This window comes from Esox lucius, chromosome 1, assembly GCF_011004845.1.
Source record: "Esox lucius isolate fEsoLuc1 chromosome 1, fEsoLuc1.pri, whole genome shotgun sequence".
Taxonomy (NCBI): Eukaryota; Metazoa; Chordata; class Actinopteri; order Esociformes; family Esocidae; genus Esox; species Esox lucius.
Genome location: NC_047569.1, coordinates 28,227,673 through 28,252,288, shown reverse-complemented (window position 1 = coordinate 28,252,288; position 24,616 = coordinate 28,227,673). Strand labels below are relative to the sequence as shown.

Genomic DNA, 24,616 nt, shown 5'->3' with positions numbered 1-24,616 from the left:
CTTCAGTGACATGTAACTTCACAGTTTTGTATGCTGTAATAAATGTGTGAATCAGCTAATGTAGTTTGGTGTTCTTTAGTTACAAACAAAATCCTCAACGACATCCTTGAATGCTTTCCAGGCAATTTCTTTGGCCCCACTAACAGACCTTCGAATCACTTGTCATAGAAAACGTCTGATCTGTGGACCAACGAAAATGCCATCTTTAATCTTGGCATCAGTTATTCTTGGAAACATCTGTCTGAGATAACAAAAACCTTCAACTTCCTTGTTCATCGGTTTCACAAAATGTTTAATTAGTCCAAGTTTTATGTGAAGAGGAGGCAAAAATATCTTTGTCGGGTCAACAAGTGTTTCATGTTCCACATTTTTCTGTCCTGGAACCAAATTGGCCAGTCTTTTTTAATGTAATATGACACTTAAGCACGGCTGGCCCATTAGAAGACTTCAATAAAATGGTAAGTGATAGGTTAATTTAAAGGTGATTTTCATGATCAGCAGCCAAAACCCTATTAGATACACCCAAAGGTGTCCAAGAAGCAAAATCTTTGTTTTCCAATGTTACATATACCAGTAGATACTTACTCATTATGATGCTGTAAATCTGCCACGTAAGCCAACTTTGCAATTTTTTCGAGGATTTGGAGAAGTTCCAAGTATTTCCATCAACCCACAAGACAAGACTAATTCACACAACACAAAAAGACAGGGGCAATACTAAAATTAATTTCTAAGTATTGCGTCAGGTTTGGCTGACTGAATAGCAGCTGAACACTGTCTTAAACTTGAGATTTGTTTAAGAAAATTTGTGGTGGAATATAAGTGCAGGTACCTTTTAAATAGTTTTGCAAGCTGCTTCTAAGTGGCCAGCAATTTACTTGTAGTTCACGACAGACATGTTGGAGACCCAAGTTTTAACCCAAAGTCTTTCAGACACAGCGCTCTGCCTGCTTGGTGAAAGAGACCCTGACGCAGCACAGAAACTAGAAGCATTCATCATCCTCATCCACCAGTTCTCTCTCATTATATGTTTAACATTATACAGCTCTGGAAAAATTAAGAGACCACTGCAACTTTTTCTTTCCTTTCCAAAAATTTTGAAAAGGAAAGTTTTGAGTGAGAAACAGAAGCGGTCAATTTGCAGTGGTCTCTTAATTTTAACCCTTCTGTTCCTCACTGAAAACCTTCCTTTTCAACTTTTTTGGAAGGGAAAGGTAAAGGTGCAGTGGTCTCTTCATTTTTTCCGGAGCTTTATGTTAAAGGTTACTTTTAGTCCCCATTCCCCCCTAAGTCTATTGACATGTTCATTTTCTTCTCTTATATTGATTTGTCTACATATATATACAGTATACATATATAGGCATGCCCTTTTAGGAGACAAAGATGTATCTATTATTTAAATGCCATTGGTAAGATTTCCACAATACAAACTCCGAAAATATAATATAAAGGGTATTGGGGATAGATGTTATTTGAAATGTACTTCACAAAGTTAGCTAATTCCGGCCTATTCATGTCCATGTCCATAACCCTAACCCATCAACAGTCCCAAAGAAATTTGGATAAAGCTCTGGAGATACCTCAAATAATCATAGACATAGATTTCAAGCAACAGAGGCATACAAAGGCTGATATTGACCTAAAATTTTTATGTTGGCCATAATTCCCCTCCAGATAAGCTCGGCATCTGGTTGTTAGATCATCTGGTCTTTTCATTTATTCTGGTATTCTTATCATTGCAGCTGCAGTTATTTTAGCTCAGAGCTCTATGCAATCAGATGTTAGAATTAGCAACTGTAGCATTTTAGTACTGTAGGACATGCTGGTTCAACATTCACCTCTCTAAACTTTCCAATGGACATCTCTGAAAAAGAGACTTAAAAAATGCTTAGGTGTGCAAACCCCAAACCCAAAAAGTACCAAAGATTAGTTTTCTATTTCCAGCTGCCAGTTAGGCCTTAAATGTATTCTTTGTATTACTAAGTAACAATGTAAATGTAAATTAAAATCAACTATTTAAATTATTGTAACACAAAGCGGAGCATTTGTATGCACAGATACTGAAACAACAGTAGTCTTGGTAAGTGTGTCAGATTGAGAAAATGAAGCAGCCACACTCATTCAGAGCACGGGGAGCACAGGGGAACAAATAGTCTGAACTTATTCAAGAGAAAACACAACAAACAAAAAGCTTTCTGAGTCAGAGAGACAAGGCTGAATGTGTACAGTGCCCACAAAGACAGAACGTATTACTTAGACATCCCTGCTACGTCAAAAAGACGCTGTCATTCTCTTCACAAATGGAACGTAAGAGATGTTGCCTACTGCTGACTAAAAAGCAAAAAAACATTCCTCTTCATGCACAACAGACAGAATGTTACAGGCCCTTTCTCTCACCATGCCAATAATGTTCCAGCCGCGCCCATTCAGAGCATCCAGTAAACAGGAAATGGGGAGGAGAAGCAAAACAGGTGAATAACACAAACACACACACAGTACAGGTTTTACGAACCAGGTGAAGACCCCCCCCCCCCCCCCCCCCCCCCCCAAAAAAAGAACATTTGGCCTGTGCATTCACATAAAAGTGAGAAAAAAACACAAGAGACAGAATGATTTCAGATTTTGTAGTGAATTATTGGTTGGGGGATTTTGTCATATTCGTGTTGAACATAAATAGGCGAAAAGGCAAAACAATGATTTACATGGGCCAATTGCGTGTTTGTGACATGAAAAAGAATACAAAAATGATAAACACAGTAACTAAACGACAACTGTTAGAGCAGGTACTGAAGTTCTTTCTCTTTTCCCTGTGTGTGGACCCATTCGCGCTGCACCCACCAGCTCAAAAAGCTCCTGGGTTCCCCCTTGGTCTGCAAGTCCCCAGGATGCCATTCCCTCACAGTGGCTACAAAATCAAATATCTCAATTACCAGATTTCCCTCCATTTACAAGCAAGCTAAAACTTTTCCACCCACTCTACCCTCCATCCTCTCTAAAGCCAAGGTCAGAGCAGCTCATCTCAGCAAAACCTTGTTGACACTGAGACTACAGTGTTGCAGCACCTGAGCGCACGTCCTCACATTATAAATCAAGAGCTCCAACTCTCCAGAGGGAGACCAAGTCACAGCCATGATAGAGTCAGAGTGAGACGCCTGCCAAGTGGGCCCCAGAGAGCCAGATGTCCCTCACTCTCGCTTTCCCGCTCACCCTCCTGGAGTGTTGTTCTCTCCCTTGCTGTCTCTTTCTCCCTCGTCGTGTGGCAGGCTGTTATATAGTGTGCTTTCAGCCTACGGCTGCCTTTGTTCCCTCCTAATGGGATTGTCTGCTTTTCATCTGAGAGCTTTTTCTTTTTTTTTTACTTTTGATTACAGGTTCACGTTATGGGAAGTAATGTTCTGCACTTGTTTTATAATTTGTGAGGAAGTTCCGCTTTATCACACAGCCTTTTCTCTATACGTGTAGCATGCTTGGTTTACCTGCCTTCCTCATTGTAAAATCTGTGCCAGCTGAACCTGTACTTTTTATAGTTTTTGTTAGGTTTTGATCAGTAACGATGGTCAAATCGTTTGTCGGAGAACTGTAGCTTTAGGGGCAGATGGTCCTGCATTTTGCTTGGTGTTTGTGTTTCCCAATAGGTAATTTTGTTCTGTTTCGAATGTGTTGTAATTTGGTTGATTATGTTTTTGTGTGTTAGTCGAACAGGTTTGTGAACTTAGCTCCACAACCAGCTTGATTAAGTGACTATTCATCTTTAACCAACTCTTGGTATTTCTGGCCTTGCTAATGATTTAAGAGGAAGTCAATGCATTTGAGATGTTTCCATGAATTTCTGACCCGTTTATTTGTGGATATTGGCCACGTTTTGTCATTAATAAATAGTTTGTTGTACTCTCTATTTCTCTTTCTGTCAATGTCACTTTCACTGAGTGTGGTTCTTTCTCACACTCTCACTGACACACTATTTCTCAATGAGTGGTGTCGCCTCGGTTGCTCGTCATCTTTTTCCCTCTCACACTCTTTCACTCTTTCCCTCTCACACTCTTTCACTCTTCCATTAATTGTCTTTCAACCGTCTTTTGCTTGAATCTTCTCATCACTTACCCACTCTCCCTCTGTAACATCTCTCTAACACACTACTCTGACCACCTCTGAGTTGTCATCTTCTCCCTCCAGCATAATGTTTCAGGCAACATCTGGCTGTTGTGAACTGACACACTATACTCCTGGCGGCCTGATATGATCACCATTTTCCAAGTCAAGTTAAATACATTTCTTCAATTGCAATGGCAGCTACTAAGTTGCTTAATTGAATCCCAGAGCTGAAAAGGAGTTGCTCACCGGTTGCTTGTTGTGTCTGAGAGCACCTTTCCAATTCAGATGGGTTGGATTAAATGCAGAAGATTTACCAATGCTTAGGTTTACTAAGCATAAGTTCACCATTCCAACAAAAAAGTAGCTTTTTAACATACAAAAATCCACGTATAAAAGGATAGATAGAAATATTGACACCCTTCATGAAATTGAGAAATGGTGAACGCAAAAAATACACAACACAAAGCGAGTCATATTTTGTGCTCAAACATAAAGGAAAGCGGTATACGTTAATTTCATCAAAATAATTTCTCAAACACAAAACCTTTTATAGAGTAGAATTTCTTTTTTGCTAAACAGATTACAAAAGTATTGTCACACCTAAAGAATAATTCTAATCAAACCAAACAAATGTTATGAAATTCCATGCTTTTTAACTAGTCTCCAGGAACTGTATGGATGCCTTTCACTGTACTGCCTTCACACACAGTAAGGAAGCCAGTGAGGGAGACAAAGAAGAGTCCAAGGATCATTATTTGAGAACTGCACTGTCTACTGGAATCTTAAGGTTATCAAGTCTAAAAGTAATACGTTAGATGCCAACAAGCTCTTTGGTAGGGATACAAGAAGCCCTGAGCCCAACCTACAAATTGTAATGCATAAACTTTGGCAAGTATATTAAAACTATAATTTGAATTAAGTTTTGTGGTAAGATGAGACAAAAAGTTATGTTTTGGGCCATGCACATCATTGGCATGTTCAGCAACAAAAGGGGCTGCATACAGTAAAATATGGTGGTGGATTCTTGATGCTTTGGGCTGTTGTGCCACTAGAAGTCTACAACAGATCATCGGCATAATGAATTCCACTATGCACCAGGACAATTTAGCCCAAAATCTGGTTATCTCCATTAGGAGATTGAGACATTCAACAAGACAATGACCCCAAACATCAACCAAAATCAACAGAGAAATGGTTGCAGAACACAAAATCTATAATTTACAATGGCTAGCTTAGTGAACCCAACTGAAAACCTATGGTCTGAATTGAAGAGAGCAGTCCACAAGCCTAAAAGTCTATAAAGAGCCCTCCAAAAATGTTAGCCAACCTTCTCAGACTTTACAGGCTGTTATCCACTCCAGGGGACGCTTAACAAAAATATTAATTGCAGGGGTGCCACTCATTTTGAAACATATATTTGGAAGAAAAGATCATACTACTCAATAAAAAAAAATTGTGTTTGAGAAATGATTGTGTTGTAATGAAACTATATGGCTTTACCAAATGTTTGAGCCCAAAACATGATTCATTGCTTGTGTGGAAAAGGAAATTTGCTATATGACAAAAAGAAAATGAACAGGGCTTTGATTATGGCTCGCAATGTATGAAAGGGATCTTGCTGTATCCTGGGGCAACAGAGGAAGAAATTAACATGTCAGTGGGCCAGGTCAGAGGGGCAGAGGAATCAGTTTGTTTTTTGTTCTGGAAAGATAAAGCCCAAGGGCTCTGTGAAGGGGGGAGACCCACTGGGGTGACTCCTATTTAGCCAGGGTCCACAAGCAGTGTGTTGGATCAAGCCTAACCACTGTTTCCTGCAATTGCTGTATTTATAAAAGTTCAGTTTGAGTATTCAGACTTTTCTCCATCATTTGTGGTAATTTCCAAGACACTTGTGTTATATTTTACTTGTGTGAATTTCATCATGGCAACTCATAATGTGACTCCGTAGTGTGTATGGCCCCCACATGCCTGTATGCACTCCCGACAACGTCTGGGCAGGCTCCTGATGAGACGGCGGATGGTGTCCTGAGGACTCTCCTCCCAGACCTGGATCAGGGCATCAGTGAGCACCTGGACAGTCTGTGGCGCTACTTGGCGTTGTCGGATGGAACGATACATAACATCTCAGAAGTTCTCAATTGGATTCAGGTCTGGGGAATGTGAGGGCCAGTCAATGGCATCAATGCCTTCGTCATCCAGGAACACTCTGGGGCCACATGAGGCCGGGCATTCACCAGGAGGAACCCAGGGCCCACTGCACCAGCGTAAGGTCTGACGATGGTTCTGAAGATTTAATCCCAGTACCTAACAGGTGTGCGAAATTCCAAGGATATGCCTCCCCAGACCATCGCTGACCCACTGCCAGACTCCAGACTCTTTTTACGTCTGTCACATGCTCAGCGTGAACCTGCTCTCATCTGTGAAGAGAACAGGGCACCAATGGCGGACCTGCCAATTCTGGTGTTCTCTGGCAAATCGAGTTGAACGGAGCAGAGCTGTGAGGACAGATCATACTAGAGGACGTTGCTCTCTCATGGCACCCTCATGGAGTCTGTTTCTGACATTTTGGTCAGAAACATTCACACCAGTAGCCCACTGGAGGTCATTTTGTAGGGCTCTGGAGGTGTTCCTCTTGTTCCTCCTCACACAGAGGAGCAGATAACGGTTCTGCTGCTGGGTTGATGCTGTTCTACGGCCCTGTCCAGCTCTCCTCGTGTAATGGCCCATTTGCTGGTATCTCCTCCATGCTCTTGAGACTGTACTGGGAGACACAGCAAACCTTCTTGCGATGTGCCCTCCTGGAGGAACTGGACTACCTGTGCAATGTGAATGGGCTGCAGGTACCGCCTCATGCTACCTGTAGTGACAAGGACACTAGCAAAACACAAAACTAGAGAAGAATCAGTGAGGAAGGATCAGGAGAGAGCAATTGTCTGTTGCCACCACCTGCAAAACCATTCCCTTTTTGGGGGTTGTTATGCTGTTGCCTCTCCAGTGCTCCTGTTGTCACTTTCATTTGCACCAAAAAGGGTGACATTGATTCACAATCTCTTATGCTTCCTGACTCGACCGACTGATATCCCTGAAGTTTAACTGACTCGGTGTTATACTGTGATCATTGCTTTCTCCCTTAATTTTTTTGAGCAGTAAATATATATAGAGAAATCCTTACCTGCCAGAATATGCTATCTATCGTGCTCCCCAGGAAGCCCTCCCTGGTTTCTGATGACAGGAGCTTGGGACCCAGGATGGTCATGAACTCATCAAAATCCACCTGCCCGTCTCCTAGAACACACAGACCAACATAGTATTACATTGCTTACTCACAAAAAACATTAACAAGGAAAATAACTACTAGCATAAGTTCTATTCCAGTTCTATGCCAGAGTATATATAAAAAAAATTTAAGTTTATTTTCAAAGTTATCAAACTGTACATTTGGGACTCAACTAACATGATGTTTCTAGCTTTCCCTTCCATACCTCTCTCGCCCCTACTCTGCCTCAATCTGCCTCGTTACTCCTTCTGCTCTCATTTGTTCTCCTTTACTTGTTTCTCTCCCCTGGGGAGAGTCGGCTGGCCCATCATGTTTGATGCCATCATTTGTCCCATGTGCAGAGTGGCATTCTACCTCATGTCTTGACAGTTAGACAGTGCAGTCAGTGCTGTGAGCAATTTTAATGGACGGGCGCCTCTCGAAAAAGTGAAGAGAGCTAACGCAATGCTGAGACCACAAGCTCTGAAGCAATCCACCAAGGACATCCTGCTGAGCTGGATAACAATCTTGTGGATTGCTTTGACAGTAGAATAATCAGATCAACTCAAGGAGCCTATCAAGGTCTTAGAGACCACAGCTACACTTTTGATGTTCCCGCTCAGAAATAAAGAATCATAATTCATGAATGTTTCACTTGTTCTGCAAAATGTTTCTAATTCAAAGTGTTCACTTAGTGAAAACATAATAAACCTTTAAATGTCATGTATCTGAGTATTCATGGTATTTGATTAATTCCTAGTTAGATCGCCATGCTATTTTGTGTTGCCTCTGTATACCAAATCAGACAAGATTGAAGTCAACCCCTTTGAACACAAATTCATCTTTTGAAAACATCTGTTGATGATACAGACGATGATAAATAAAAACAGTAATTCAGTCAACCCTTCTAATCTTGGCCAACACGGTTTCTACACCAATGTCCAATTACTGCAAGCTAAATCTATCGATTATTTTGATCACAACGCAGATTACAAATGGTCCTTCAGTGCACTTCCAAGCCATCAGGGATTGCTGCACATCTCTGAGAATGCAACCAATTTCTATAAAGGATTAGACACATTCTGTATGTACAGGTGCTGGTCATAATTTGAATATCATCAAAAAGTTGATTTATTTCAGTAATTCCATTCAAAAAGTGAAACTTGTATAATGTATACATGTATTCATTCCACACAGGCTGATATATTTCAAGTGTTTATTTCTTGTAATTTTGAAGATTATAACTGACAACTAATGAAAACCCCAAATTCAGTATCTAAGAAAATTTGAATATTGTGAAAAGGTTCAATATTGAAGACACCTGGTGCCACACTCTAATCAGCTAATTAACCCAAAACACCTGCAAAGGCCTTTAAATGGTCTCTCAGTCTAGTTCTGTAGGCAACACAATCATGGGGAAGACTGCTGACTTGACAGCTGTCCAAAAGACGACCATTGACACCTTACACAAGGAGGGCAAGACACAAAAGGTCATAGCTAAAGAGGCTGGCTGTTCACAGAGCTCTGTGTCCAAGCACATTAATAGAGTGGCGAAGGGAAAGAAAAGATGTGGTAGAAAAAAGTATACAAGCAATAGGGATGAAACAAAACCCATTCAAAAATGTGGGGGAGATTCGCAAAGAGTATTGCAGCTGGAGTCAGTGCTTCAAGAACCACCACGCACAGACATATGCAAGACATGGGTTTCAGCTGTCGCATTCCTTGTTTCAAGCCACTCTTGAACAAGACACAGCGTCAGAAGCGTCTTGCCTGGGCTAAAGACAAAAAGGATTGGACTGCTGCTGAGTTACGTTCTCTGATTAAAGTAAGTGTTGCATTTCCTTTGAAAATCAAGGTCCCAGATTCTGGAGGAAGAGAGGTGAGGCACAGAATCCACATTGCTTGAAGTCCAGTGTAAAGTTTCCACAGTCAGTGATGGTTTGGGGTTCCATGTCATCTGCTGGTGTTGGTCCACTGTGTTTTCTGAGGTCCAAGGTCAACGCAACCGTCTACCAGGAAATTTTAGAGCACTTCATGCTTCCTGCTGCTGACCAACTTTATGGAGATGCAGATTTCATTTTCCAACAGGACTTGGCACCTGCACACAGTGCCAAAGCTACCAGTACCTGGTTTAAGGACCATGGTATTCCTGTTCTTAATTGGCCAGCAAACTTGCCTGACCTTAACCCTATAGAAAATCTATGGAGTATTGTGAAGAGGAAGATGCGATACGCCAGACCCAACAATGCAGAAGAGCTGAAGGCCACTATCAGAGCAACCTGGGCTCTCATAACACCTGAGCAGTGACACAGACTGATGGACTCCATGCCACGTCGCATTGCTGCAGTAATTCAGGCAAAAGGAGCCCCAACTAAGTATTGAGTGCTGTAAATGCTCATACTTTACATGTTCATACTTTTCAGTTGACCAACATTTCTAAAAATCTTTTTTTTGTATTGGTCTTAAGTAATAAATGTGTTATTTACATAATCTTATGTAGGTTTTTACCCTCATGTGTTTTTTTTATTCTCCTCTGCCTGTCCAAGACTAATAGTCATTTTATGGGATTTAAGTACATTCAGCCTATAGTTTCTGCGTGGCTGTTTTACAGTACTAAGCCCCCAAACACATTGACTCCACAATGCTTCTAGCATACAGAGCATATAATTCCCTCTTCATAATGTCTGAGCCACCCGAACACTTTTGAACTCTATGAAAAAAGGCTCCTCCTGTGGTCACATTTGCTGCAGTATTTCGTTGGTATTTAGCGTATGTTTTAAAAGGCAGACACACAGAGGTGGTGCAAGATTTTGGCAAGGCAGTCACTTTTGAGTTTTATATGCAGGAAAAACCCTGCTCATCCCTTCAAAGCTGTTGAAAAATCACACATATTTTACCTTGCATAACAGGAGACAAAGTTTCTCCGGTTAAAATTTTTATTTTGTGATAGCAGGAGATGAAGCAGTACTTCATGATGTTTTACCTTGTCATAGCAGGAGACAATGTCTTCAATTTGACAGTAGGTATAATAAAATACTAGTGGAGTAAATGGGTTTTGATAATTATAATTTCCACACCCTTGAGCATTCTGTTTTGACCTTCGCATCGTAACAATCCTTCAAGTCTACCATACCTAACACACAATGTGTTCATAACATTGTGATGTTATGAACACACTATATATCTCATTCGGCAGCTAGCGATTGCAGATTTTCAGGCAAATATAGATTAGATAGATTAGATAGATTAGATAAGATATATATATATATATATATATATATATATATATATATATATACAGATATATATTGTATATAGCTTCATATAGCTATATATACATATATATATATATATATATATATATATATATACATATGGCCATCACAGTCTCCTGACGTTAATATTGTTTGAAATCAGCCATTTTGTATAGTGGCTGAAATAATTATCGCATACCCGGTTGTCAAGGGACAGAGTAATTCAATTATTTATTGCAGCATTAGATAGTTTTGTTCATGAGATTACGGACATGGTCTTCCTTACACAACCTCAATCTCATCTCACTCAATCTCTTCTCACTGTAATGTTGGTTACAAGCTGATACAGTGGGGAGAACAAATATTTGATGCACTGCCGATTTAGCAGGTTTTCCCACTTACAAAGCATGTAGAAGTCTGTAATTTCTATCATAGGTCTCTTCAACTGTGAGTGACGGAATCTAAAACTAAAATCCAGAAAATCACATTGTATGATTTCTAAATAATTTATTAGCATTTTATTGCATGACATAAGTATTTGATCACCTACCAACCAGTAAGAATTCCGGCTCTCACAGACCTGTTAGTTTTTCTTTAAGAAGCCCTCCTGTTCTCCACTCATTACCTGTATTAACTGCACCTGTTTGAACTCGTTACCTGTATAAAAGACACCTGTCCACACACTCAATCAAACACACTCCAACCTCTCCACAATGGCCAAGACCAGAGAGCTGTGTAAGGACATCAGGGATAAAATTATAGACCTGCACAAGGCTGGGATGGGCTACAGTACAATAGGCAAGCAGCTTGGTGAGAAGGCCACAACTGTTGGCCCAATTATTAGAAAATGGAAGAAGTTCAAGATGACGGTCAATCGCCCTCAGTCTGGGGCTCCATGCAAGATCTCACCTTGTGAGGCATCAATGATCATGAGGAAGGTGAGGGATCAGCCCAGAACTACACGGCAGGACCTGGTCAATGACTTGAAGAGAGCTGGGACCACAGTCTCAAAGAAAACCATTAGTAACACACAATGCCGTCATGGATTAAAATACTGCAGCGCACGCAAGGTCCCCCTGCTCAAGCCAGCGCATGTCCAGGCCCATCTGAAGTTTGCCAGTGACCATCTGGATGATCCAGAGGAGGAATGGGAGTAGTTCATGTGGTCTGATGAGACAAAAATAGAGCTTTTTGGTCTAAACTCCACTCGCCGTGTTTGGAGGAAGAAGAAGGATGAGTACAACCCCAAGAACATCATCCCAACCGTGAAGCAAGGAGGTGGAAACATCATTCTTTGCAGATGCTTTTCTGCAAAGGGGACAGGACGACTGCACCGTATTGAGGGGAGGATAGATGGGGCCATGTATCGCGAGATCTTGGCCAACAACCTCCTTCCCTCAGTAAGAGCATTGTAGATGGGTTGTGGCTTGGTCTTCCAGCATGACACTGACCCGAAACACACAGCCAGGGCAACTAAGGAGTGGCTCCGTATGAAGCATCTCAAGGTCCTGGAGTGGCCTAGCCAATAGAACATCTTTGGAGGGAGCTGAAACTCTGTATTGCCCAGCGACAGCCCAGAAACTTGAAGGATCTGGAGAAGGTCTGTATGGAGGAGTTGGCCAAAATCCCTGCTGCAGTGTGAGCAAACCTGGTCAAGAACTACAGGAAACATATGATCTCTGTAATTGCAAACAAAGGTTTCTGTACCAAATATTAAGTTCTGCTTTTCTGATGTATCAAATACTTATGTCATGCAATAAAATGCAAATTAATTACTTAAAAATCATAGAATGTGATTTCCTGGATTTTTGTTTTAGATTCTGTCACTCACAGTTGAAGAGTACCTATGATAAGAAAATTACAGACTTCTACATGCTTTGTAAGTGGGAAAACCTGCAAAATTGGCAGTGTATCAAATACTTGTTCTCCCCACTGTATATACATTGAAGGGTGTGTCTACCTAGCAAAGATCAGGTTTCCAAGACAGTTACCCCCATGCCAAATGGTCAATGTAAACATTCCTTTGGTTATCAGAACCCAAACCTACAGAGAGATAATCTAAACAGAGAGGTTTCTGTTGTTCTCATTATCTAGCCACATTCACTTCCAATGAAACGTACATTCATATTGTAATTGTTAATGCTCAGATTCCACAATATCATCGAGCCCCTCGGGGGAGATATCAAACATGCAGTTCATGCAAGATGACCAAAGACTTTGCATGACTTGGAGGCATTTTGCCATGATGAATGGGCTGCTATACACCTGCAAGAATTAATGGCCTCATATAAAACTATTACAAAAGACTGCATGCTGTCAGTGATGCTAACGGGGGCAATACACAGTATTAAGAACTAACGGTATGCAGACTTGTGAAAAGGGCTCAGTTCATTTATTTCTTTGTTGCCATGCTTTGTTTTATGATTGCGCCATTCTGTTATGACCTACAGATGAATGTGAATCCCATAAGAAATAAAAGACGTGTTTTGCCTGCTCACTCATGTTTTCTATACAAATGGTACATATATGACCAATTAAATTGAACACCACTGTAAGATGTACTGAGGTGAAGTGAAAAACTGTCCTGTGGTCTGACAAATCAAAATGTGAAAATCTTTTTGGGCATCATGGATGCCGCGTCCTCCAGGCTAAAGAGGGACCATTAGGCTTGTTGGACACCACGTCCTCTGGACATTAGAGAAGCAGGGACCATCAGGCTTCTTATCAGTGTACAGTTCAAAAGCCAGCATCCGTGATGGTATGGGGGGGCATTAGTGCACATGGCATGGTTGACTTGCACATCTGTGAAGGTACCATTAATGCTGAACAATATATACAGGTTTTGGAGCAACGAATGCTGCCGTCCAGAGAATGTCTTTTTCAGGGAAGGTCTTGCTTATTTCAGCAAGACATTGCCAAATCACATTCTGCATGTATCACAACAGCATGGCTCCGTAGTAAAAAAGCCTGCATGCTAAACTGGCCTGCCTCCAGTCCAGATTTGTCACCCACTGAAAACATTTGGAGCATTATGAAATGACAAAGGAGACCCCAAACTTTTCAGCAGCTGAAATCCTACATCAAGAAAGAATGATAAACCTATGCGGCCCAAATGAAATGAAAGAGAAAGACTGGGAACTGAGGAGACCAATTGCTGTAGTTTTGAAAGTGAAATGTTTTCCCATTACTCCCATTAATTGGTCACCTCAGTTCCCAAATGCTCACAGAGTATTGTTAAAAGAAGAGGTGCTGCAACACAGTGGTAGGGACCTTCCGAGAATGCCCTTTTTGTTTCATTTTATTTGGGCCACAAAGGTTTATCATTCCGGTGGCAAGTACAGTTCAATCAAAACCGAAACAATCCTGCCATCTGTTTCTATCCACATGAAGTGTCCCTCAGCAACCGGCCATCTGTCCCAAAGCGACTAATAAGACTATGTTCACCACATCAAGACACCTTCAAAATGTAAACTAAATAGTCGCACTATACTGCACTCAAACTCTGCTCATCTCCTTGCGTGTGAAAGTACTATACTGAATTGGATCATCAGTTGCGAATCCATTGACTGAATACACATTCTCTTTTACAGATGTGGCCTCAGGAATATTAACCTCAAGAAGGAGGAGAAGGGATGGAAGCTGAGGATGATTGGGCGGCCCTGTTTGTATGAGGGCCAAATTGTACATTTAGCAAGGACACCAGGGTTGACACCCCTACTCTTGCCATGGAATTGTTTGTGACCACAGAGAGTCAGGAGATCCATTTAAAGTCCCATCAGAAAGACGTAACCCTACGCAGCGCAGTGTCCGCTTTACTGCCCTGGGGCCTTTGGGTTTAATCTTCAGAAAAGAGAGATGGGTCTCAACAGCGGTCTCAGTAGCGCACAAGCTTACAATACTAATATTGGGAAGTGTTGTCCATGTTCACAGGCTGATGGTCCATGGCCTTCAGACAGCAGACCCATATAAGTCAAGGGCGAGGCAGGTGATGAGGCCCTGCGGTGACATCAGCCATGTGCAGCCTCGCTGTGTGGAGAAGGTGCTATATCTACTGTTAAAGGAGAATTTAAGCTGCTGTTAGTTGAGACCCTGTAATCCGTAAATACATTTTCTTTAAACAACCATTACAAACTTTTACAAACAGATGGAGGTAATGCTTGATTTTGTAAAGCCCAAATCAGACCCTGATGTGTCGTCACAGTCCCCAAAACAGAGGCAGGGTGACAACCTGTACTGAAAAGAGCCATGCCCACATGAAACCACAGCTAGCTTAAGCTAAGTAAAAACAGATAAAAAAAGAAGACAGAAGAACATCTAGCAGGAACTGTGTAGAGACAAAAAAGAGATTATTCATTATGTATTTTATTCTATTGTTTGTGTCTGAATTTGGCATTTGTCGGCTGAAAGACTGTGTGTTTTGTCATTCTTCACGCATTCCCCGTTAAAGGGACAGGGTTTTTTCAGTTATTGAAAGAAATTAGACACTGTGTGGGTTTGCATACTCAAATTGACTGAAACATTTATGAATTGAAAGTGGACAGAAAATGACAGCTTCAGAGATTTCTTCAAAAGTGCCTGCTCAAAAAGAGATACCACAGGCCAACATCCAGTAAAAGCCTGCCAATAAAGACCAATTCAACCAATCATGAGCATGCATTCTATGACCATGCATTGAACCAGTTTAAAACAAAGTGCACAGTGTGAACAAAACAATCCACTGAAAGTATATTCCCAAACAGATCACTTTTAAGGATTCATGACGGCAGTTATGTATGGGAGAGTATGATTATTTAAAGTATATATGGGAGAGTACAATGTGAATGATTGCAAATGGTTGCCAAAATTCCACAGGAATAATGCCACCGCCTCCGGGCATTACAGTTGGTAAGCATGTAAGGACTACTCACTGTGTGCTGTATATGATACAGATATGTGCATAACAGGAATAAGTAGCCATGTATATGTATGTGTTAATTAATGGATTTGCTGACCTCATGTAGAGTACAATTTAAAAACACCAATCACAATTACTGTACAGGACCTTTAAGTTTGAGTCTGTGTGGGTACCAGATTAGGTCATCAGTGTCCCAAAGTGGGCTCGAACCTGGGACATTCTGCTACACCTAGTGTGTGTGTGTGTGTGTGTTGTGCTTATGTTCACGCCTAGCTGCATGTGTGTGTGTGTGTGTGACTCACCATCCATGTCTAGTCTCTGCATGATGATGGCCAGCTCTACCTCACTGGGCATGTATCCCAGGGACCTCATGGCCATGCCCAGCTCCTGCTTAGAGATGAACCCGTTCCCATCCCGGTCCAGCACCCTGAATGCCTCCCGGATCTCTGCCAAATGGTTACACACATACAAAAATCCTTGTCACACACAGTTCATTACATGCTATTGCAGTCTCTTTCTGTCCCATTCTCTGTGTTTCTCTGTTCAGTCAACGATGGTCGTCTAATTATTATAGTATTCTGTCTCTCAATCCCTTCCATTTTATGTCTTTATGTTGGTCTCACATTTCCCCCTGTATTATCATCACCAAACACTCACAATTAAGAAAACAGCAATGGGTTTTTGTCTGTTTAGTTCTGGAGATGTAAAGCTTTCTTGCATGTTTCTGTCAATAATATAATTAATCTTCCATGCACCCCATTGGAAATAAATGCAGGACTTATAATTGCTGTCCATGGCGCTAAATCCCCTGTAGCTACAGTATTGATAATCCCTATTGGTTTGATCAATAAACCCATTACACACCTGGTTCCCATTCCCATATTCAGTGTCTGTATATCTATCACCCAGTTCCCCTGTGGAGTTCTCAGTCTACATCTTACTCTAGTTATTTGCTGTATCTTTGTGTATACACTATACCTTAATCTTGTCGACCTTTGTCTTATTTATACACCGTATTCTTGTGATCTTGTTCCCAGGTTTTACTCACATCTCCTTCCTAAGTACATTTACTATTATGGCAAGAGGCTTCTTTCTTTCTGACCTCCCATGTTGGACATGGGAGGTCTCTTTATGACAGTTGACTCTCGTCAGTCAAGGTCATGCACAGAAAATCCCAATTTATTGTGCTCCATTTGCCTGTGTTCAGGTCAATCATTTCAGTACTGAGTTGTTCCCAAGTCCTTATAGTGTATAACCAGGAGATGTACTCGCTATCAGTTTATTTGCACTTGTTTATTTGTTAATGACTTAGCCCTCATAAATTAAAACATGCTAAACTTGAAGTTCCAGATACATTTCTGGGCCTTGTTGTATGCTGATAACATTTCTTCTTCCCAAGACAAAAAAATCATCCCAAGAAATATTATTAGTTTGTCGTGCACTAAATAGAGACTAGCAATAGAGAAAAAAGACCATGTGACTTCAGTTTAGTTATAACTCTATTAGAATATGCTGTGTTCTTTAAAAATGTAGCTTTATACAATCTTTGAAGATGGCATTTGGTTACTAGTCAATTATGCAGCTTAATCTTTGGCGTCATTATATTGTAACTGATTGTCACGTTTTGCCATGCCAGTGAGACCCAACACCCTCTCTCCCTCATTTACAGCCCAGGCATCTGTTCATTGTTGTTTCTGTGTTCCAGCCCTATTGAAGTTCCTTCTTGTACTGTACTGTGTTCTGTACCATTTTCTACTATACAATCTTGTACCATGCTCTACTGTACTGTCTTGTACTGGGTTGTACTTTACTGTCTTGTACTGGGTTGTCCTTTACTGTCTTGTACCGTGCTCTACTGTACTGTCTTGTACTGGGTTGTACTTTACTGTCTTGTACTGGGTTGTCCTTTACTGTCTTGTACCGTGCTCTACTGTACTGTCTTGTACTGGGTTGTCCTTTACTGTCTTGTACCGTGCTCTACTGTACTGTCTTGTACTGGGTTGTACTTTACTGTCTTGTACTGGGTTGTCCTTTACTGTCTTGTACCGTGCTCTACTGTACTGTCTTGTACTGGGTTGTACTTTACTGTCTTGTACCGTGCTCGACTCTACTTTCTTCTAATGGGTTTTAATTTACTGTCTTGTACCGTGCTCTACTATACTGTCTTGTACTGGGTTCTACTTTACTGTCTTGTACTGTGCTTTACTGTACTTTATTGTACTGTGTTCTACAATGTGTTCTACATTGGTTTGACTACTCTAATTGATTTTCATTTGTCACCTACTTAGAGATGTTTTTGATCTGTGCATTAGCTCAACAACAATGCAAACCACATCGACCATAACCTATAGACAACTTTTATGGTTGTGGCAGAAAGCTGTCCCTGTATGTACACCTACAGTAATCACTGTGTCTGTACCTGATCTACCAACTCAACTTAACCAACATCTAAAACCCAGTATTGAAATCATCTTATAAAGTGATCCTTTAAAGCACCCAGGTGTTACTGGGTGTTGAGGTTGATCAATCTTCCAACAATAGTCTTCCCTGCTTCCCAAGAATGACAATTTATCATTCCCTTTACCAAAACATCTGGCCTTGAGCAAACACACATAACCAATTATCATTCATAACATATTACAAAGCTTGTTCCAACTAGGTATGTTTCTTTGAGTGTGTGTGTGTTAAGAATGATAAAACACACACACACACACAAACACACAGCACAACAAAAACAGCGAGCATCACAACAACATCAAAGGCAAATGTAATTATTTTGGTATTGAAAATGAATGTCTCATGAATAAATGTATTAGGAAGAGAACAGAGCATTGACTGACTCAGGTCTTTGTAGAGTACGCCCAGTGTCTGAGTGTTCAGGCCGGTTAAATACAACAACATTCAGAACATTGACTGACTCAGGTCTTTGTAGAGTTACCCAGTGTCTGAGTGTTCAGGCCGGTTAAGTACAACAACATTCAGAACATTGACTGACTCAGGTCTTTGTAGAGTACGCCCAGTGTCTGAGTGTTCAGGCCGGTTAAATACAACAACATTCAGAACATTGACTGACTCAGGTCTTTGTAGAGTGACCCAGTGTCTGAGTGTTCAGGCCGGTTAAGTACAACAACATTCAGAACATTGACTGACTCAGGTCTTTGTAGAGTGACCCAGTGTCTGAGTGTTCAGGCCGGTTAAGTACAACAACATTCAGAACATTGACTGACTCAGGTCTTTGTAGAGTACGCCCAGTGTCTGAGTGTTCAGGCCGGTTAAATACAACAACATTCAGAACATTGACTGACTCAGGTCTTTGTAGAGTGACCCAGTGTCTGAGTGTTCAGGCCGGTTAAGTACAACAACATTCAGAACATTGACTGACTCAGGTCTTTGTAGAGTGACCCAGTGTCTGAGTGTTCAGGCCGGTTAAGTACAACAACATTCAGAACATTGACTGACTCAGGTCTTTGTAGAGTACGCCCAGTGTCTGAGTGTTCAGGCCGGTTAAATACAACAACATTCAGAACATTGACTGACTCAGGTCTTTGTAGAGTGACCCAGTGTCTGAGTGTTCAGGCCGGATAAGTACAACAACATTCAGAACATTGACTGACTCAGGTCTTTGTAGAGTGACCCAGTGTCTGAGTGTTCAGGCCGGTTAAGTACAACAACATTCAGAACATTGACTGACTCAGGTCTTTGTAGAGTACGCCCAGTGTCTGAGTGTTCAGGCCGGTTAAATACAACAACATTCAGAACATTGACTGACTCAGGTCTTTGTAGAGTGACCCAGTGTCTGAGTGTTCAGGCCGGTTAAGTACAACAACATTCAGAACATTGACTGACTCAGGTCTTTGTAGAGTACGCCCAGTGTCTGAGTGTTCAGGCCGGTTAAATACAACAACATTCAGAACATTGACTGACTCAGGTCTTTGTAGAGTGACCCAGTGTCTGAGTGTTCAGGCCGGTTAAGTACAACAACATTCAGAACATTGACTGACTCAGGTCTTTGTAGAGTGACCCAGTGTCTGAGTGTTCAGGCCGGTTAAGTACAACAACATTCAGAACATTGACTGACTCAGGTCTTTGTAGAGTACGCCCAGTGTCTGAGTGTTCAGGCCGGTTAAATACAACAACATTCAGAACATTGACTGACTCAGGTCTTTGTAGAGTACGCCCAGTGTCTGAGTGTTCAGGCCGGTTAAATACAACAACATTCAGAACATTGACTGACTCAGGTCTTTGTAGAGTGACCCAGTGTCTGAGTGTTCAGGCCGGTTAAATACAACAACATTCAGAACATGCCATTCTAATACAGCCTACTGTTTTGCTATTTGGCACACAACTACTCCTATATTCATCGGGGCCCTCCTTTGATGTTACCATGCGGAATTATTTAACATCCTGTACAAAAAATACAAAAGAAGTAGAAATACAAAAGAGAAATACAGACAGTTATGTAACATTAAATAGCACCATGCTAAGCACTCTGGAGAGTTCTCCATGGCACACCATTGTAAAACCTCCTGATACGATAAAGCCAGCTTTCCATCTGTCTATAATGTGTGTATAATGTAATATATTTTACACATCATGCCATGACCAACTGCAGCACAGCTCACTGTCAATAGAGGCTGACCTGTTAATCTACATGAAGCAGCGTTAATAACACACACACACACACACACACACACACACACACACACCTCAACCCGAAACCTAACCGCTAATGCCTACACCTAAAAGCAAGTCCAATTTTAACCCTTTTCCTAATGTAAAAACTTTTTTTTTATCTAAACTTAACCCCTGAGCCAAAAAACTATGTGGGGACCTTTTTGTCAGGTTTTACTCTTTTTGTTGGGAAACCAGTTCCTTGCGTATACACAGGTAACAGGTTGAAAGGTTAACAGTGTGTAGCTCTACTCCTGCAGACTGATGAACTGCTGTTGAACATGTTGAGTCAGCTGATTCAACTCTGTAGAGTTACAGTGTATCACTTCAGTTAATGGCCATAGACAAAGACACAAGTAGCTAGATACTCCATATTGCCTCAGTAAATATCCCCATAGTAGAAATGGTGAACATGCAAAATAGCTGCTGCCTGAATAAAAAAAGAAAAATCAGCCAAGCAAATTGTTGCTATTCATTACTGCTGTGTAGTGCGTGTAAATTGCACAATCAAAACCTGTGTTGTTTCTGCTGACGGAAGTTTATTTTGTCAGCTACATTTGATTGACCTTGTGTGGACCTCCCAATAAGAGCTATATACATTACCCAATACATTACTTCACTTAATACATACCATAGCATCTCAACAAATCAATTGAAACGAAGCCATGCAGTGCCAACGGCCAGTACTGCTGTAGCATATTAACACCACCCCCTCTGACAGAGTAAGTGGCTTTTAGTCTTTAACAGCCATTTAGATTAGTACAGTATTTCTGGCCACGGGTCTATTGTAGTCCATTCTCCCCCACTGTGAACATTGTAATTGTAGGTCTAACTCCTAATCCTAACCGGTAATGCTTAAACACAAAAGTAACTGCAATTATGTTTATTTTTCCCTTCACCTAACCCCTGAGTCAAAAATGTAATGGGAACTATTTTTCAGGTTTAGCTATCTTCTCCATGCGTACACATAGATGTGGACACACACACACACACGCAACAAACCCAGCACCCAGCTACTGCTTCTTATTTACCAAATACAGAAAGCAAAACCCCATTAATCTCAAATGCTACTTGTGCGATAAGTAATGTCAAGAAAATTGATAGTCATAGTTTTCTAAGGGTCATAGTTTATAAAGCTAACTGTTTCTTGGCTCGGACAAGACCAGGTGGTGTTGGTAAATAAAAGCTTCAAATGGTCGAACCTTGGTGATTCATGATAAAATTGTGCAGAGGCTTACAATACGGAATCTCATTCGTGATACTATCAATGCCTCTTAGCCTACCTTTTATACAGCCCATACGAAACGCAAGCAAAAGGTACAGTCCCAGTCTTCATCTCCATCTTGTCTCACTCAAACCAACCAAGAACAAACACAACTAAAGTCAAACCAGCCCAACTTAACTATGGCTAAGCTAAGCCCCAACCAACTGCAACCAACCACCAAGCCAACCTTCCAAACCCAAAGGAGACTCACCATCTAGCTCTTCCACAGAGATGCTGGCCAGCTGGTCACTGTCATTGTCATCAGACAGAGAGCGACTCAGGTAGTTCCCCTTGTACAGCAGGCCTGCTGTCACATGGTGGAATGGCATCTTGTCCCTGAGAGAGAGAGAGAGTGTGGGGGGGGGGTAGTTTAGGATCAATGAGATCAGAATACAAGGGGAAAGAGAGTGAAAAGACTTATGGACAGATAGGGACAACCAAATGGAGGGACACAGAGCCAGACAGTTAAGATGTCAGAGACTTAGAAGGGCAAATATATACAGAATCAGGAACAACACAGAGAGAGGAAAGAAAAAACATGCAAAGAGAATTGAGTGCATTCACTGGACTTGCTCCAGTCCTTCAGCCTTAGTGCCCAAACATCAACATTGTGATTGTAGCATTAACTTGCAATATGCAATGCCAAAAATATTGTGGGGACCATATATGCCAATTTGCAATTGCTATGAAAGGCTTTTTTGATCAGCTGACCTGAATCTCAATAACATAAAAGAGGCCTACTTCACACCAACATGTTTTATATAAAGTGGCTAACAAAAAAGACATTCAAAATGTCCTACTTCTTTGGTCAGGTATGAAATCTTGATTAGGTGAATCAGTAAAGTGCATTACCATAATGACTCCTGTAATTAACATGAGTGCTCTGCCCTGCCTGTTTTGCCCAGTGCCAGCTGCAATAATGCAGTGTTTTTTTTTCTTGCATTACCTCAACAGTTAGATTAATACATGCCTACTAGCATCAGGTATTACAGCTTGAGTTAGATAACTAGCGAAGATAACTAGCGAAGACAGGAATGGTGAATGGTGAATCCATTAACACAGCACTAGTAAGCTTGTGTTGGCATGGCTGTAGTAAGCTTTTGTTGGCATGGCTGCAGTAAGCTTGTGTTGGCATGGCTGTAGTAAGCTTGTGGTGGCATGGCTGTAGTAAGCTTGTGTTGGCATGGCTGTAGTAAGCTTGTGGTGGCATGGCTGTAGTAAGCTTGTGTTGGCATGGCTGTAGTAAGCTTGTGTTGGCATGGCTGTAGTAAGCTTGTGTTGGCATGGCTGTAGTAAGCTTGTGTTGGCATGGCTGTAGTAGGCTTGTGTTGGCATGGCTGTAGTAAGCTTGTGTTGGCATGGCTGTAGTAAGCTTGTGTTGGCATGGCAGTAGTAAGCTTGTGTTGGCATGGCTGTAGTAAGCTTGTGTTGGCATGGCAGTAGTAAGCTTGTGGTGGCATGGCTGTAGTAAGCTTGTGTTGGCATGGCTGTAGTAAGCTTGTGGTGGCATGGCTGTAGTAAGCTTGTGGTGGCATGGCTGTAGTAAGCTTGTGTTGGCATGGCTGTAGTAAGCTTGTGTTGGCATGGCAGTAGTAAGTTTGTGGTGGCATGGCTGTAGTAAGCTTGTGTTGGCATGGCTGTAGTAAGCTTGTGGTGGCATGGCTTTAGTAAGCTTGTGGTGGCATGGCTGTAGTAAGCTCAGCACACTAATGCATCTGTTCTGGGATTGTCCAGCTGTTAAAAGGTTTTGGACAGAGGTAGTTGATTTGTTGTCTGTAATGCTGAAGGTCTGTATACCACTTTAATCCTATTGTTGTGTGTCTACTGGGGAGTAGTGTAATAGCCCAACTGAAAACACACAGCATATCATTGCCTGAGTGGTGTGAGATGGTACACGTGTAGCAGCGGGACTTAGTGACTGTATGTGGGTGTGCTTGCTTCCATGGCTGTAGAGTTGTCCTCCGGGGCTTGGTCATACCACTCAATGAATCCCTTTTGGACGGGGACAGGGGGGCTTGCCCTTGCCCTGTGTCGGAGCGGAAACCCACCCATTCATTAGTGTTAAATGTATTCATTTTGAACAGCCGGGGATGTCGCCAATGCGTTGTCTTTGTGAATATAAAATATTGCACAAGAAGGTGTAGGCCTGTGTAATTGATCTTTACTGAAAAGAGTCCTATTTTGTTGTGGTCTTACATCATTCATTCCTGCTTGGGCGTGCAAAGTAATTAATAACATTTCTTAATGAAGCACAATGAATTACTTCTGTAGTGGCTCCAATGCTGCTGTGTCCTGTATTAGTCACCCACACTTACAGTACAGTCTTAATTCAAGGGAACACATAAATATTTCAGGGGGGAAAAATTGCTTCGTAGTTTAACACTGTTAGCTAGGATTTGTCTAATGTATGAGGCTAAAAACAAAAAAGAGCACAGCAACAGCAGAAAAGATGCTGATAAAGACACCGCAAAACAAACACAAATAAAATGCCTACAGCAGAGGGACAGGTACAGCAATTAGTTGTATTGTAATTGTTTTCCACGTGAGCTAGTTAAACAGAGACCAGTCGGTGTTGAATGCAGGTATGTGGGCTGGTGTGGATAAAATGCCAGGTCCAGGTCCAAATGCTGCTGTTTACACAAAACCACAATTTCTTTCTATAGTGAGTTAGTGGGATACAGAAGTAATGCACATTTTCAGTATCTTTATAACAGATATATTACAAGAAATAGGCTTTTTAACCCAGTTGTAGGAAGGAGAGTATTTATGTTTAATATAAGATATTATAGCTGTACCTACTCTCTACTCTCCCTTTATGGATGTAGCTAAAAAAAAAAAAAAGATCCATTTAGTCCAGATACATGTTAATTTAATGTTTTATCTATGTGCCTCTTCAGTTTCATTCTGTCTATTTTTATATCCATTGCTGCTGCTCAAATGGACTTCTTCCATATTCTCTTAGTGAGGCTGGCAGATAACCAAGTGATCAAGAGCACTGGCCTGGTAAATGAAAGATCACTCTCCCTAATTCCCGAGAAGACAGGTTAACAGATTGTGACCTTGAGCAATGTACTTAACCCTGATTGCTGCCATTTGACCACCCATCCACCATTCTCTATCAAGGGACACTTGTCAACCATAAGCTTGCAAATCAATCTTCAACTAACCGATGTGTGACATGCTCC

At 41.3% G+C, this 24,616-nt stretch overlaps 1 protein-coding gene across 3 annotated transcripts in view; it reads right to left on the bottom strand.

Moving 5' to 3' along the window:
- caln1 (calneuron 1) overlaps positions 1-24,616 on the bottom strand; it is a 57,403-nt gene that overhangs the window by 16,304 nt on the left and 16,483 nt on the right. For all 3 annotated transcript variants that reach the window (XM_010902121.3, XM_034292937.1, XM_010902036.4), the window contains 3 exons: positions 21,643-21,767; positions 15,799-15,942; positions 7,265-7,377 (listed from right to left, as the gene is read on the bottom strand). In XM_010902121.3, coding sequence (XP_010900423.1) covers positions 7,265-7,377; positions 15,799-15,942; positions 21,643-21,760 — 375 coding nt within the window. In that variant the 5' untranslated portion in view covers positions 21,761-21,767. The remainder of the gene's footprint in view (positions 1-7,264; positions 7,378-15,798; positions 15,943-21,642; positions 21,768-24,616) is intronic.